The 16,363-nt window shown below is 39.7% G+C and overlaps 1 protein-coding gene and 1 pseudogene across 1 annotated transcript; one reads left to right on the plus strand and one right to left on the minus strand.

Moving 5' to 3' along the window:
- Positions 1 to 16,363, plus strand: part of LOC137397228 (cyclin-dependent kinase-like 1) — a 485,333-nt pseudogene that overhangs the window by 38,082 nt on the left and 430,888 nt on the right.
- Positions 552 to 7,988, minus strand: LOC137397221 (uncharacterized). The gene is made up of 3 exons (XM_068083511.1): positions 7,934 to 7,988; positions 1,225 to 6,811; positions 552 to 657 (listed from the first exon to the last, which is right to left on the minus strand). Exons 1-3 carry the CDS (start codon positions 7,986 to 7,988, stop codon positions 552 to 554), a joined length of 5,748 nt encoding a protein of 1,915 aa, XP_067939612.1.

The following is a 16,363-nucleotide window of genomic DNA, read 5'->3' on the forward strand; positions in this document are numbered from 1 at the left end:
AATGGTCATGACGCAATGTTTCAATGGGACACAGGGGCTACTTGCTCTATAGTTGATTTGCAAGGCTACTAAAGTCTTGGATCACCCCCCCTCTTACCTGTCAGTACCCATCTTAAAGCGTATGGGCAGAGTGAGTTACAGATTAAAGGACAATGTTCAGTTAGTGTGAAGGTAGGAGATGTGGAAAAACAAAATCTCAAACTTCTTGTTGTAAACACAACACAAGGCTCAAACTTTTTTGGTCTAGATTGGAGTGACAAATTTGGTCTCTCGCAGCAGTGGCTAGCTATATTGACACAGGGTAGTTGTGATGTTACCTGTACTGTCACAGGAAGTAACCCTATTGGATTTAGAGACAAAATTGCTGCACTCTCCTCTAAGTACTCTGATGTCTTTAAGACAGGTCTTGGCCAATGTAAAAAGGTAAAAGTACCAGTACGCTTGAAACCAGGAAGCACACCAAGCTTTTCTAAACCTCGTGTAGTGCCATTTGTAGAGAATTTCTTCTCTAATAGCGACTAGTCCACCACATAAGTGGTAGACAATGAGTATTATTCCACCTCACTACTACTTGCACACGCTTGAAGACGACAAGTCACTGATTTGTAGGATACGTTTATAGCATGTATATATTTGTATTCCTTTAAACCGTGAAATCTGCAATTGTAATAACGATGTTGATAATAGGCAAGGCAAAATTGTAACGCTCTATATAATATCAAATAGAAAAACACAGATTCGCACAATTGCAAATTTAGGACGCATGCACATGCAGGCAAATGACAATAATAACTGCATATAAAATTGATGTATAATAAAAATGTAAAATACCTTGTATGGTCCCATGCATGCTGCTAGTGATGAAATGGAGGTTAGAGCTAATGTTTGTTATAAATGTACGTTTGTTCTGGTAGATGGCTAAAATAAGACTGATTCTAGTTCACACAGAAAATGCAATTGAGTTTTATGTATGAGTAAAAATATGCTTTTAATTGGTTGCACTAGCAAAAAGATCCATTTTGTGGTAATTCAGAGTTTTGTAAGCTATGATGATGACCTGTCTGCCGCCAGTGCAATGTTTATCTAGTAACCACTCAGTTATCCGGTGACCTGAGTAGGCTGGTCAGCAAAACTTTACACTCCCACCTAAATTTAGAATTAAATTTATTTTAGCAAAGGGTGCAGTGTTTTCAATTTTAATTACAAGACATGAAATGTACCAACTTTTGTACGGGTCGTTCCAAAATCGTTCTGTCCTTAGTCGGTTTACCCAATTTATCCAAGTCTGAGGTCTGAAGCAGAACGGAAGCCTTTCTAACTTTGTGATCTACACCTCTGTGAATGGAGATTACTCTACCGGTTCTCCAGTAGTTTCTGTGCTCATTACTGTCAACAATGGTAACTAGATCTCCCACCTTTAGGTCTGGCTGGGAAAACTGCCATTGTGTTCTTTTCTCAATCGTCATCAGGTATTGTGTGGTCCATGCATACCAGAATTTTTGAGCTAGCTGCTGTGATTTCCTGTACATACTGCGACCGTACACTTCTTCGTTGTCAAAGTCTCCTGGTGGTGGTGCTGTGAAACCAGACTTGGCTGTAAGTAGTCGATTAGCTGTTATGATTGGGTCTGTGTCAGTAGCATTTGTGCCTGACAGTGGTCGGTTATTGATGGATGCCATTATTTCATAGAATGCAGTTCTTAAGGCTTCTGTAGACAGTCTTTGTGAGTACTTTCCAAACATGCTGTTCATGATTGACATGATACTTCTTATTTGGTGTTCCCAGACACCACCTTGGTGACTGGCTGTCGGGGAGTTCACTTTGTAAGTAATTTTCTTTGCAAGGAGGTACTGTTTTAGTTTGTTGTCCCTCATGGTGAGTAGATCCTTTTCCTGTTGATTTCTTCCTCCTAGAAAGTTTGTACCTCCATCACCATATATAGTAGCCACAGAACCACAAATGGATTCGAATCGTCTAAGTGCTTGGAGAAAGCTGTCTGCTGAAAGGTCCTCTAGGAGCTCAATGTGTAACGCTCTACTATATAAACATGTAAACACAACGCCCCATCTCTTGATGACTGTTCGACGGTCCTTGACTTCGAAAGGCCCAAATGTGTCTATGCCTATTTGAGTAACAGGTGGACTTGGTTCACTTCTTTCTTTTGGTAAGGGTGCCATTAGTTGCTGTAGTGGTTTGCTTCGTTGTTTTAAGCATGTTATACAGTTGCGAATTATAGACTTTGCTAGGGTCGGTGCACCAACTATCCAGAAACCAGCTTGTCTGATTGCAGCGACTGTTGAGTTAGAGCCTTGGTGATGGGTCAGTTCATGGTAATGCCTGACTAGTAGTTTTGCCAATAGTGATTTTGCTATAATGATTGGATGGTTCTCTTCATAAGTGAGATGAGTGGTTACTCGACTATCCATTCTTAGTGTGTTTTCCTTGTCCAAGAAAGGAGTTAGACTCGCTATTTTGCTGGATTTGCTGACTCTTGTGCTATTGGAGAGGCTGTTCACTTCTTCAATGTAGCTTTGTGATTGTTCCATGAGAATTATTGCCTTCTCTGCTGATTTTATTTCGTCATTCTCAATTGGTTGCTTTTTGAAGCATTTGTGTCGTAGCATAGCTTTTGCATTAGCTACAGTTCGCACCAATTTGCGCCAGGAGCTAAACTTCTCTATGATTGTCTGTGATGTTGACTTCTCTGTTTGTAGAATGGTAAGTCCAGTTTTCTTTCTCTTGATTTCTGGGCTGTTTTCTATTGCTTCTTCAAAGTTGAGATCGCTTGTTAGCTTGTGACTAATATCTGGCTCATGTAGAAAGCTCGGACCATTATACCATGTGCTTTTCATAAGTTGACTTACTGAAGCTCCACGTGACACTATGTCTGCAGGGTTTTCTGATCCTGGTACATGGTGCCACTGCTTTGGGTTGCTATGTCGTCTGATCTCGCTGACTCGGTTTGCTGTAAACATTTGAAAGGGTGTGTCATTGTTTTTAATGAAACCTAGAGCTGCTTTTGAGTCTGACCAGAAGAATTCTTGGTCAACGTCCATATCTAGTTCTTCTCCAATGAAGGATTTAAGTCTAGTTGCCTCCACTGATGATTGTAACTCAAGCCTTGGGATTGTAAGTCCCTTTAAAGGCACAACTTTTGATTTGGCAGCAATGAGGGTCGCATGAATGTTGCCCTCATTGTTGATGATCCTTGAATATGCACAAGCTCCATATCCATCTAAGCTCGCATCACTAAAGTAGTGTATTTCAGTCCTTTTGACATCACCAAATTCTGTAGGCTTGAGACATCTTGGTATACGGATTTGATTCAGATTGTTGAGGTCATCTTTCCATTGTTTCCATTTGGACTGTAAAGTTGGCGACACTTCATCATCCCATCCTTTACTTTCCTGACAGGCTTGTTGCATCACGATTTTTCCTTGAAGTAGAAAGGGAGCGAGGAAACCTAAGGGGTCATAGATCTGGGAAACTGATGACAAAATTCCTCTCTTGGTAGCAGGCTTGTCGATTGGGTTACTAGTAAATATGAATGCATCTGTTTCGATGCACCATTCTAGACCGAGAGTTCTCTCCGATGGGAGAGTGTCCTTGTAGAGGTGTAATCCTTGTAAATTGGCCGCCTTTTCACTTTCAGGAATAGCTTCTAACACTTCCCTGCTGTTGCTTATAAACTTATGCAACCTGAGATTGGCTGCTTTACATATGTTAGTGGTGTCTCTGATCAAGTTGATAGCTTCTTCAGGGCTTTTTACACTTCTAATCCCATCATCTACGTAAAAATCTTTTATTATAAAATTAGCTGCGGCTGGATGCTTCTCTGATGCTTCGCTTGCTAATTTTCTCAATGCAAAGGTTGTAACTCCAGGAGAACTTGTTGCGCCGAACAGGTGCACTGTCATTCGATACTCTTTTATAGTTTCCAGATCACGGTCTACCCATAGAAACCGCAGATAGTCTCTTTCCTCTGTGTTCACTTTAAAATTGAGAAACATCTTCTGTATATCACATGAAAATGCGATTGGCTCTTTTCGAAACCTGAGTAGTATTCCGGGCAGACAGTTTACATGGTCTGGTCCTGAAAGAAGCTCGTCATTTAGACATTTGTCTTGGTATTTGACACTAGCATCGAAGACTACTCTAAGTTTCTTCTTTTTTGGATGATGCACAGCAAAGTGCGGTAAATACCAGATTTTTCCATCTGGTGGACACTCTGTCGGAACTGGTTCTGCATGACCACTGCTGAGTATCTCATCCATGAAGGAAAAGTATTCCTCCTTTAAGGCATGGTCCTTTTTGAACTTACCGATTAGCAAGCCTAGTCTCTTAACTGCTTGTGTTCTATTGTTTGGCATAAATGGGGTCTTTAAAAATGGCAACGGGAGAGTGATTGTGCCATCTTTCAGTGTATCTGCGTTCTCTTCTAGTATTTCTAAGAACTTCTTATCATTCTGTGACATCTTTTTTCTACTGTTCAGATCTTCAAACTCATTGTGTTGTATTGTACAGTAGCTTTGTTGTGGTGTAATTATCTCTGAACTACCACCACAAAGAGTCCATCCTACAACAGTTTTGACTGCAAAAGGTTCTGTAGGTTCACCGACAATTGATTCATGCGGTGCTAGCAAATGGGAGTTGTCTCTTCCAATTAGCATTTCGACTGAAACGTTCAGCTTAGGTGAGATCAGGTGAGATATGTGACTCAGGTGTTGAATTTGCTTAGCAACTTCTCTGGTTGGTATATGAGCTTCGTTGTAGGGAATCTTCCTTTGTTCAAAACCTGTAACTTTGTATGTAATGTTGTCAGTGGCTGGGCCAATTCCACGTACGTTGAAGTCGTACTGGCTTCTGTAGCTCTTTTCTTCCCCATTTAGCGTCTGTACTGTCACCTTCTCCGGCTGTCTACTTGTCTTTAAATTCAGGGTGTGTACAGCTTCTTTTGATATGTAAGTTGTGTCCGATCCATTGTCCAGCATGGCATACATAGTGGACTGTTTACCATTTTCCGTTGACACACTGACTGGTATGAGCATGTTGAGTAATTCTGTTTGAGAATCTCTTTTAGTTGCAGCTGTAATGTGTTGTTTGGCTTTTGGCTTATCCGATTTTGACTCTGTTGTAGCTGCTCTTGTAACTGGTGTATTTGCCGCACCTGTTTTTGTTTCTGAAATTTGCTTAGATGCTGACAGCTGAGTTTGCTGCGCCGATGACGCAGTAGATTTGGAGTTTTCCCAATCCTGTTGCGTTTTATGTAGACAGTCAGGATGTTCCCGCTTGCAGAATCTACATTTCCACTTCTTGGTGCAAGAATTGTGTCTATGACCTTTGTGTCCACAGTTGAAACATAGACGATGGTGTTTGAAGAAGGCTACCATTTCTTCATGTGAGACTTTCACCAACAGGTTGCACTGCGCGGTGAAGTGATTGTCCCTATTGCATCTTTTACAATGACGATCCTTCGTGTCTGCGTCCTCAACAGACCTATAAGCTTGAAGGGTTTCTGCTCTCCTTGCAGTGTTTCTTAGTTGTCTTTTAGATTCTTGCTCCTTTTTGCTTGAAGCGGATTGACTTTCGATCCCAAGGATGTTCATCGATTTGGCTTCTTCACAAACAAACTCCTTAAATATGTGGAAAGGTGGGTAGTCTTCATACTTTATTTCGTGCTGGCGAACCTTGTACTTCCATTTTGTTTTCATCCACTCTGGAAGCTTCTCTAGAATATCTTGGTTCTTCTCCTGTTCATCTAAACTATTTAGATGAGGTACGGTTTTTCTTGCGCTTTGGATGTGTGTTAGAAAATCGGCAAACTTCTGTAGACCACTGCCATCTTTTGGCTGTATTTTGGGCCATTCTTTCAGTTTTGCCTTCAGCAGACGAGAGATGTTTGTCCTTTTTCCATAGCGTTCTTTAAGATGTTGTCTTGCGTCTTCGTATGATTCGATGCTGTCACTTAGCAAAAAGCCTTCAATGCATTCTTTTGCTTCACCATCAATGAACTTTTTAAGCATCCTCATTCTTCTTGTTCCAAATACGCCTTCAGTTTCCAAAAAGTCGTCGAAATCGGATTCCCAATCTTTAAACTTGAGCGGGTCTCCTGTGAATGTTGATGGTTCTACAATAGTCCGCTTTGTTCCTTTCATAGAGGCTGCAATCGTATTGGCTAGCTTTTCTATGTCGCTAACTTGAGGCCTGCTTGTAGCATGAGAACCTTGTGTAGAAATGTGTGTTTGGTCTACTATGTGGTTGTCCATGGACATGGCTGGCGAGGGCTTGGGTCTTACTCCAGTTATTGGAAAGTGGTCGGAAGAGCCGTAATTATCAGGCGAAGAAGACCTACTTGTGGGGGTTGATAACTCCGTTATCTCTGCAGCATTTGCCGTAGCTTGTTGTACTTCTATAGGCTGCTGCACATTTTGACGTTGCTCGAGAGGAAGTAAGTTGTTTTGCTGGTTGAGGTTCCCATTAGTAGTAACCTGTCGGGTTCTGTCCAAAATACTTCTTCTGACTTCTGCTTGCCTTTTCTGAGCATTTTGGATGTCTGCCAAATTTCTCCTAAGTGTTTCTTCTAATTGTGAAGCCAATTCTTCTTCCGCATTTTCAATGTCATCCATTAACTCATTAACGAGGTCAATGTTACCTTCACGTTCAGTGTTGAAAACTAAGTATATGCTTTCCATTTGCTCATCGAGTTCACCTTCGCACAGGCCTTTTAACTCATCACATAATGTGTCGACTTTTTGCCCGTCCTGTTCCAAGTATTCCAAAAGATCTGCTAGCCCATCAAAATTTTGTCTATCTACATTTGACAGGGCTTGTTCATAATTACCAAGTTTAGAATTTATCAAGACGGAGATCTCGGTTTTTAACTGGTTAACACGATTTTGTTTACCTTTTTCAGTGGGTTTACGGTTGCGTCGTCCTTTTACGGCTACAACTGTGCTGCTAGTGGGCTAAGACTCGGGTTCAAGACTTTCAAACTCAGGGTTTGATTTACTTTGATTTGATTGATTTACTGAATTACTGCTACTATGATTATCAATTTTTGAAACTTGATTTTCCTCACTGTTAGAATGTATAGCAATGCTATGAGTGTCACTAGTGTCCTCACTCATGCCTCAAATGACTGCTTAATTACCATACAAATTGAACTGGCAGCAATATTTTGTGTCAAAGGTCAGCAATAAAAACTAAAATGTTTACGCTGTGTACTTGTTTCCGATTCGGTCAAAAGAATGTACTAATTGGCTTTTGCTCAATTTCTGTGTGAACTGAATCAGCTTTTACAACCATGTATGTAAATTGCATAAGCATTAAATTTATAAGCAGAATTTTAACTACCTTTACAATATAAACGCTTATAAGAACTACTGTAGTAGCATTTAATGTTATAATGCTAAAATGTCCTATGGAAAGACAACTCTATCTGTGCTAATCTAGGATAATGTTCAAAACATTGCTGCTTACATAAACAATAGTCACAAGATACAAAGAACTTAGCTGATGCTGATATGTAGATCTTGCTAATTAGCTTGATCAGAAGGAAGATATCCTATCTCCGTGGTACTGGTTAGATTGTGACTGTCTCTTTTGGGCGAAGAGCTCACGATTTCTATTGACTGGTTATATTGTGACTGTCTCTTTTTGGCGAAGAGCTCACGGGTTGACTGCTTACTGATTATGATGTGACTGTCTCTTACTGGCGAAGAGCTCACGGGTTGACTGCTTACTGATTATGATGTGACTGTCTCTTACTGGCGAAGAGCTCACGGGTTGACTGCTTACTGATTATGATGTGACTGTCTCTTACTGGCGAAAAGCTCACGAGTTGACTGCTTACTGATTATGGTGTGACTGTCTCTTACTGGCGAAGAGCTCACGAGTTGACTGCTTACTGATTATGGTTCAGAGATAGTCCTACCTCTGACTGCTGATTGTCTACTGCTGGCTTGTAAGGATCTCCGAGGAGCTTGCATACAAGATTTCACTGTAGAGAATTTCTTCTCTAATAGCGACTAGTCCACCACATAAGTGGTAGACAATGAGTATTATTCCACCTCACTACTACTTGCACACGCTTGAAGACGACAAGTCACTGATTTGTAGGATACGTTTATAGCATGTATATATTTGTATTCCTTTAAACCGTGAAATCTGCAATTGTAATAACGATGTTGATAATAGGCAAGGCAAAATTGTAACGCTCTATATAATATCAAATAGAAAAATACAGATTCGCACAATTGCAAATTTAGGACGCATGCACATGCAGGCAAATGACAATAATAACTGCATATAAAATTGATGTATAATAAAAATGTAAAATACCTTGTATGGTCCCATGCATGCTGCTAGTGATGAAATGGAGGTTAGATGCTAATGTTTGTTATAAATGTACGTTTGTTCTGGTAGATGGCTAAAATAAGACTGATTCTAGTTCACACAGAAAATGCAATCGAGTTTTATGTATGAGTAAAAATATGCCTTTAATTGGTTGCACTAGCAAAAAGATCCATTTTGTGGTAATTCAGAGTTTTGTAAGCTATGATGATGACCTGTCTGCCGCCAGTGCAATGTTTATCTAGTAACCACTCAGTTATCCGGTGACCTGAGTAGGCTGGTCAGCAAAACTTTACACCATTCTTTAGACGCCAAGCTGTAAAAGAAGAGCTAGATCGATTAGTTAAAGCTGGTGTTTTGGAACATGTGGACTTTAGTGATTATGCTGCTCCAATAGTAGCAGTTTCCAAACCAAATGGAAGAGTGCGTATATGTGGTGATTTCAAGATGTTGAACCAACAAATATCAATTGATCAACACCCATTACCAAGCCTTGGAGAGTTGCTAGAGAAGTTGAGAGGCGGGGTACACTTTTCCAAGATAGACCTGGCAGATACCTACTTGCAACTAGAGTTAGATGATAATGCAAAGAAGTTGTATGTCATCAACACTCAATGTGGTTTGTTTTGCTACAACAGGATGTGTTTTGGATTGGCATCAAGCCCTGCACAGTTTCAGCGATGCATGGACTCAATGATTGCTGACTTACCTGGAGTTGCAGCATACTTGGATGATCTGATTGTCACTGGTAGCAGTGAGAGTGAGCACTGGTCTAATCTCGACAAACTCTTAGCTAGACTACAGGAGTATGGGCTCCGCATACAGAAAGAGAAATGCGAGTTCTTTAAGAATGCTGTTGAATACCTAGGTCACATAATAGACAAGAACGGCAAGACTCCCTCGAATTCTGCAATAGAGGCAATTGAACAGCTTCCACGACCACAGAACTTACAACAGGTACAGGCGTTTTTGAGCAAGATCAACTACTATGGCTCATACATTGCTGACCTGTCTAGCAAAGCAGCCCCCCTCTACAAGTTTCTTCATGAAAATGTCGAGTTTGACTGGACTGACGAGTGTGACAAGGCCTTCCATGTTCTTAAAGAAAGTGTCATCAAGGCTACCAAACTTACCCATTTTGACCAGAGTAAACCGCTGGTTCTAGCAACAGACGCATCTAACTATGGAATTGGGGCAGTACTCCTACAAGAGGAAAATGGAGGTGAAAGACCACTAGCACATGCATCAAAGACATTGAGCGTGCGCCAAAAGAATTACTCACATATAGAGAAAGAAGCGCTTTCTATCATCTATGGAGTGACTAAGTTTAGACAGTATCTATATGGGAGACGTTTTACACTCATTACTGATCATAAACCCCTGGTTGCCATGTTTTCACCAGAAAAGAATATCCCCGTTTTAACAGCTCAGCGACTGCAGAGATGGGCCCTCACACTGATGGCTTATCAGTATGACATTAGGTACAAACCTACAGCACAACACGGCAATGCAGATGGCTTGTCCAGGTTACCTATAGGGGCAGACCCGAAGTTTGACCATGATGAAGAGAAGGAGAGCATTGAGGTCTCACACACTATACAAGAGGAGCTCGATCATGGTACCCTTGACGATGAGGCTGTTAAACAAGAAACCATGAAAGACACATCACTACAGATAGTGAAAGAGTGGATACTGAATGGCCTTTGGCCCAATAAGCTTACAGCTAGCTATGAACATTTGCGGCCATATTGGAATATGAGGGAGTCTCTTTTTGTTCATGGGGAGGCTGTGCTTTTGCAACGTGATGACACTACTAGAGTTGTCATTCCACAGGCTCTGAAGAGTAAAGTGTTAGACTTGCTGCATACATCACACTGGGGTGTAGAAAGAGTAAAACAGCTTGCTCGTCGATACGCATGGTGGCCTAGCATCAATGCAGACATAGAACAGCTAATCAAAGCTTGTGAACCTTGCCGGATTTGTGCTAATGACCCAGCCAAGACTTACCAAAGTTGGCCGTCCACCCAACTACCATGGGAACGAATTCATTTGGATTATGCAGGACCTTTTAAAGGTCAGATGTGGTCGGTTTGTGTAGATGCACATTCCCGATATCCGTACGTTGCTATGCTAGATGAAGGAAAAACTACTTCGAAGGACACAATTGGCGTGCTACAACAGATCTTTGTACATGAAGGTCTTCCTCGAACTATTGTTACGGATAACGGCCCACAATTCGTGTTAAATGAATTTGACCAGTTCTGCACCATGCATGGCATTAAACATATAACATCTCCCGCATTCCATCCTGCATCGAATGGAGAAGCGGAGAGATTTGTCCAGACTCTTAAGCGATCTGTAGAGAAGAATTGTGCAGGAGGGGAGAAAATCAAGACTGCCCTACAACTGTTTTTAACCACTTACAGATGTTTGCCTCATCCCTCTTTGAACTGGAAATCACCTGCTGAAGTTCTACATGGACGACAGCCGAGAAATACTCTGAACTTGCTGAAACCAATTCAGAACAAGAAAACTCTTTCACCAGGTCAAGCATCTTCTACATCATCACGGTATGAAGTAGACTCTTTGATTTATGCAAGGAACTATAGCTCTGGACCTAAGTGGATACCTGGAACGATAATTAACAAGCTGGGTAACATACTGTATTCTGTGCGAACAGACCGTGGTGTATGGAGACGACATGCCAATCAGCTACAAGCTAGACTTCAAGTTAATGATACATCCACCAATGACAATATCATCACAGCTTCAAATGATCTTAACATCCTGATACCTGATGAGAGGCCAGTACAAAGTCCCAGATATCCTACTCGTAATAGAAGACGACCTGATTACTATGACATTTCTAAGTTCTAACAAGGTCATGACTAACCATAAACTCAGAATAGTGAGGGAGATGTGTTACATATTAGCTGTGCAGTCAGCTTTCTTATAGCTGTGCTATAATCGCATAATTGTCTAACAACCCATAGCTATGGGCTTGCTAACTAAGTCAGTTCCTTTATGTGCTTCTTACCTGTTAGCTCTGTTTTCTGTGATACAAGACTTATCGTAATAATACCATACAACAACTACAATACAACAGTATGAATTATACACATTAATAACAAAAGTACCCAGTTGAATACCTACATTTGGAAGTCAATCGTTGAGAAAGCTGACCATGTGAAAATGATAAATATTATTTACTTGAAAAAAATAAAAACTACTACAAGGTACATTAGATATAAAAAGTTGAAGTTGTTTACATTTTTGTCTAGAAGGCACCATATTTGCTTATTTTTACTTGTTAACAACTCCAAATAAACAAACAAAGTGTTACTGGCCGTTGGCACGCGTGAAGTGTGCTTGGGTTTATGTTAGAAACTGCAGCAAAACTCCGCACTCATCATGGTGCCCGTGATAGAATCACCTGTGTGCCCTTTTATTATGGTAAAGAATAGCACCCTGACAGTCTGGTGCATCGCAAGAGTTCCTCAAGTGTAATAACTAAATTAATAATTATTCCACAATATGGCAGAGTGGTGAATTGTCATAGTTGGTAGCAGGTTGGTCCACCTAGTCAAAAGCGTTGAGTCTGAATATTATAGAAAGTGATATTGTTTCCTAAGCTAGTAAGTCTGACGTACAGATGGAAGGAGAAACCTCTTACTTTAGCAAAGATTGTAAAAAATCTACAAGCCATACTATAAACACTTAATGCAATATAATTGTAATCAATATATTATGATAAACATTGAAGAATAATTGTAGAGAATGTAATCTTAGCAGCAAGTACCTGTAACAAGATTTTGATAAACAGAAATACAATTAGTTGAGCAGTTGCATGATTGTCTAATAAGGTAAGTGGTAGAAAAAAAAATTATAAAATAAATCTGAAACCACAATTAAAAATAGAACAGAAAAGTGCAAGTAAATTATTAGCCTGAATTACGGCTCACACAACAAATAATCAATTAAACGGTGTGACTGTGTTAAAAAGTCTGAAAGGCAATCCAACTACATGAATCATATAAATCATTACACACTTTACAACTGCGTCAACTTTGGTATACCTTGCGACTTTCATATTGTAAGTAATTTTATACACAATTTAACAAAAAGGAAGTGACAAACATGTGTTAAAAAGCTATGGAACCGGAACCATTGTGACTGTCCAACTAAATATGCACATCTTATAGTCAAACAAACAGCTTTATAATTGGCTCTATAATTAGGCTCTGACAGAAAGGATCCACATTACAGGTTATTACCCACTGTGACATCATCATCAGTAGACTGTATCTGTTGATAAGCTGTAACAGAGATTGTGATGCAGATCAACAGAACATGTCAGAGTTTAGAGTTATAACTTCCTCTGTCAGAGTACTCCCTACGGAAAACCAACATTGTGAATAACTGGAGACAACTCCTAAAGCAGCAATTACTGAATCTTACAGCAAATGAGAGCTAAAGTAAATACATCATGCTAAGCTTCAATGTAGGCATATTTAGAGTGGTATGACAACTCCGAAGATTTGAGAAAGCTTTAGAGAAAGCAATGACAAGGTTAGTAAGATGTGGTTCAGATAAGTGTGAAGGTAAGTGATATAGATAAGGTAGTGATGCAGACTAACAGAACAACCAATTAAATGCCTTGTTTTTGTCACTAACAAGTCAGCAATACCTTATAATTGATGCATCATATATAAATAAACATGTTGGTCTGTGACGGTAAAGAGGCAACTGACACAATTGTGATGAGTTAAAATGAGCCTATTTGAAACAAATCTAATTTTGATTAAACTTTATTTAATCAAAGAGGGCTGATTGTATTGAGTTTCACTTTTAAACCATGAAGACTGGGTTTCACACTGATGACAATGTTTAACATAAACCACTATTATATATGGATAAATATATTCCTACTTGTAACAGATATATGAAGAAAACTAGCGTAAATTTACAATACTTGTGAAACATTTCTCATAATTCTTTCTTCCAGCAATCCGCAAGTATTTTGAGTCCGATTCATTTCATGAACATGACTGATTTTCATCGTTAACGCGTAGCACTTTTTTTTGAGCAGCAATGTAGCAACTTATGCTGCTTATAGTAGTCTTGCGGAACCTTCATAATTTCGAGGTATGCAAGGTTTGAGGTGTTCATGTTCTTCAAGGAAATGGCTGACCAAACAGAATACCAAATGCAGAAGTTAGTGATTAAAACATAGCCTACTGATCACTGTTGACGTACTAACTTGGTTATTTTGTGCATTCGAATTAACTAGCAAAAATCGATTGCTAAAGTGGAATCTGTAAGTATTGGAAATCGCGCACCATCTAAACTCACTTCACTATAAAAACTAAGTTATCAACATAGTTGCCAAAAACTGAAACAAAGAAAGAGCAATCTAAAGGAAACAAGGAAATGGCCTATGAAAGTAATGGCATGATACATAATCAACTCACCCTTTTGTTATTTGCTGCCTTATGTCATGATTCTGAATACCATTGACTGGGTGGATCTGATCAGTGACAGCAAAGGAAGCCATGCAGAGCGATGCAGAACACATCAGTTCATCACCTAAAAATGAAAGACTGTGATATTTACATTGAGCTCTAAGCATAAATGCATTAGACCAAAGAAAGCAAGATATGAAAAACTGAAAATATAGAATTGTGCCAATTTGGTGTATTCATGGTACATACACATGGGTAGCCCTACATGATCTAGTAATTCTTTATTATAAAAATTAACCGGCCCAGGACGCAGTACTAGGAAAACAACTTTTTTTTACTGAAAATAGACATAGAGAGCTGAAATTTTGCACACTGTTTGGAAGCTAGGTACTTATTAACCACTCAAAAAATCATTATGTTTGATGCAGCAGTTTTTGATATATGGCCATCAATAAAATATAAATCAAAATTTTTAGAGCTTCACATTTGACGATTTTGTGAATCAGCTGCTACACCAAAATGCGTGTTCTTGGTGTCAAATTGAAGATCAAAAGATTTATGCCGATCGATATGACAAGACTGTGACCTATAATTTACAGAATAACAAAGAAGGTGCTGATTTTAGCCAAAATCTGTTACTATCACCCGACTCTACACAAAAATCTAAATATACAATAAAATCTCATGACAATATCTTGTATCTTCTTCTCTCTATAGTCTCCGGTAGCATATGAAGTCACCGAGAAAGCACATTTGAGAAAAACGACTTTGAAAATCGGTCATCCAGCCTAAAACCTATTTTGGCTAAAAATGAACTAAAAGTGCTGAAATTTTGCACACTGTTTGGAAGCTAGTAGGTACTTATCAACCACACAAAAAATCATTATGTTTGACGCAGCAGTTTTTGAGATATATTCATCAATAAATATAAACATTTTTAGAGCTTCACATCTTCACATTTTTAAAACTTCACATCTGACTATTTTGTGAACTAGCTGCTACACCAAAAAGCTTGTTCTTGGTGTCAAATTGAAGCTGAGAATGTGCTTCTAGCAGCCATAGAAACAGAGTTTTGATAACGACTACAAAAAATTTTTTTTGAACAAATAAATTTATGCCAATCGATATGACACGACTGTGACCTGTAATTTACAGAATAACAAAGAAAGTGCTGATTTTGGACAAAATCAGTCACAGAGAGTCACAGTCACAGAGTCACAGAAAAAGCACAAATTTGAAAAAAACGACTTTGAACAAAATTTATGCCACTGTCTCTGTTGGTCAGTAGTTGTGCGACGTGTTGTTGACTTACTTCAGCAGTTGGCCAGCTCGCTACTCAACCTTTTCAGGAGTATGAAACTGAGCAACTGCAAAAGAAAGTAAACTTTACCGATGCTATCTTCAACTTCTGCTCTTTATGCTGCTGTCCCTGTTGCTCAGTAATTCTGTGACGTGCTGTTGACTTACTACTACAGACAATTGGCCTTTTTCTCAAATCTTTCAAAAGAAAAAATCCAATGACCTACAGGAGGAAGTAAATTTACCATGATGTTGACTTATTCCGTCTTTGCTGATGCTCCCTCTCTTCAAACTCTGCTCATCTTGCATGCAACTATTTCTTCTTAGCTACAACCAAACCAAAATACATTTGCACTCTAAATACTTCCGTCGACTACTAGTGAATACTACTATGTATAATACTCTAACTAGCACTTCACCATACCTTTGAATTGGGCACCAAACTTTCCGGCTGCATAGGTTACCCCTTCTTTTTGCCACTGTCTTTGTTGCTCAGTAACTCGGTGACGTCTTTTGGACTTCCTCTGGCTGCTACTGACCATCTTTCTCTTCATTCTGTGCTCATCTTTAGCTCTTGCATGCAGCAAAGACTTCTCACCTACAAGCAAACCAAAATACTTTTGTACCCTAAATACTTCAGTCCTACCACTATTGAAGACCATCACAGCCATCGTCGCACTCCCTGTCACCGCGCGCTTACCATGCCACTGGGTCTACGGGCAACGTCGCCAGATTTCCCCATTTAAACACTCATTCGTATTCTGCGTACCCACCTTCGCACACCGCTCCAACAATCTCTCGTCCGACAATCTCTCATACACAGGCAGGATCATACTCAACATCGCATTCGGTAAGTCAGGTCTCTTAGGTGACATGCTGGGATTCTTATACCAACACCAGCTATCAGAAGGGCAATAATCATGCTGCGGGTGCGAGGCATCAGACGTGATGTGATACGGCGCGGCCAAAATTTCTCTTTTCATTCCATCAATGTTACCCGGATTCCGACTGATGGCGTTGCGATAATAAAATTGCAAAGATGCCATCAAGGTTTCTGTAAGCTTGCCTTTCCCGGAAATAGGCGTCGCCGATTTACTATATGAAACTTTGAGTTTTTTCAAATGAGTCGTCAAACGTTTAGCAACATGATTTATGCAATCCTCCTTCTTGACGCTGACATTACCATACACAGTCAGACTACAAACCGCATAATACGCTGCACTGTCACCATCACCAAGAAAAACAGTATA

Source organism: Watersipora subatra, chromosome 5 (assembly GCF_963576615.1).
Source record: "Watersipora subatra chromosome 5, tzWatSuba1.1, whole genome shotgun sequence".
Taxonomy (NCBI): Eukaryota; Metazoa; Bryozoa; class Gymnolaemata; order Cheilostomatida; family Watersiporidae; genus Watersipora; species Watersipora subatra.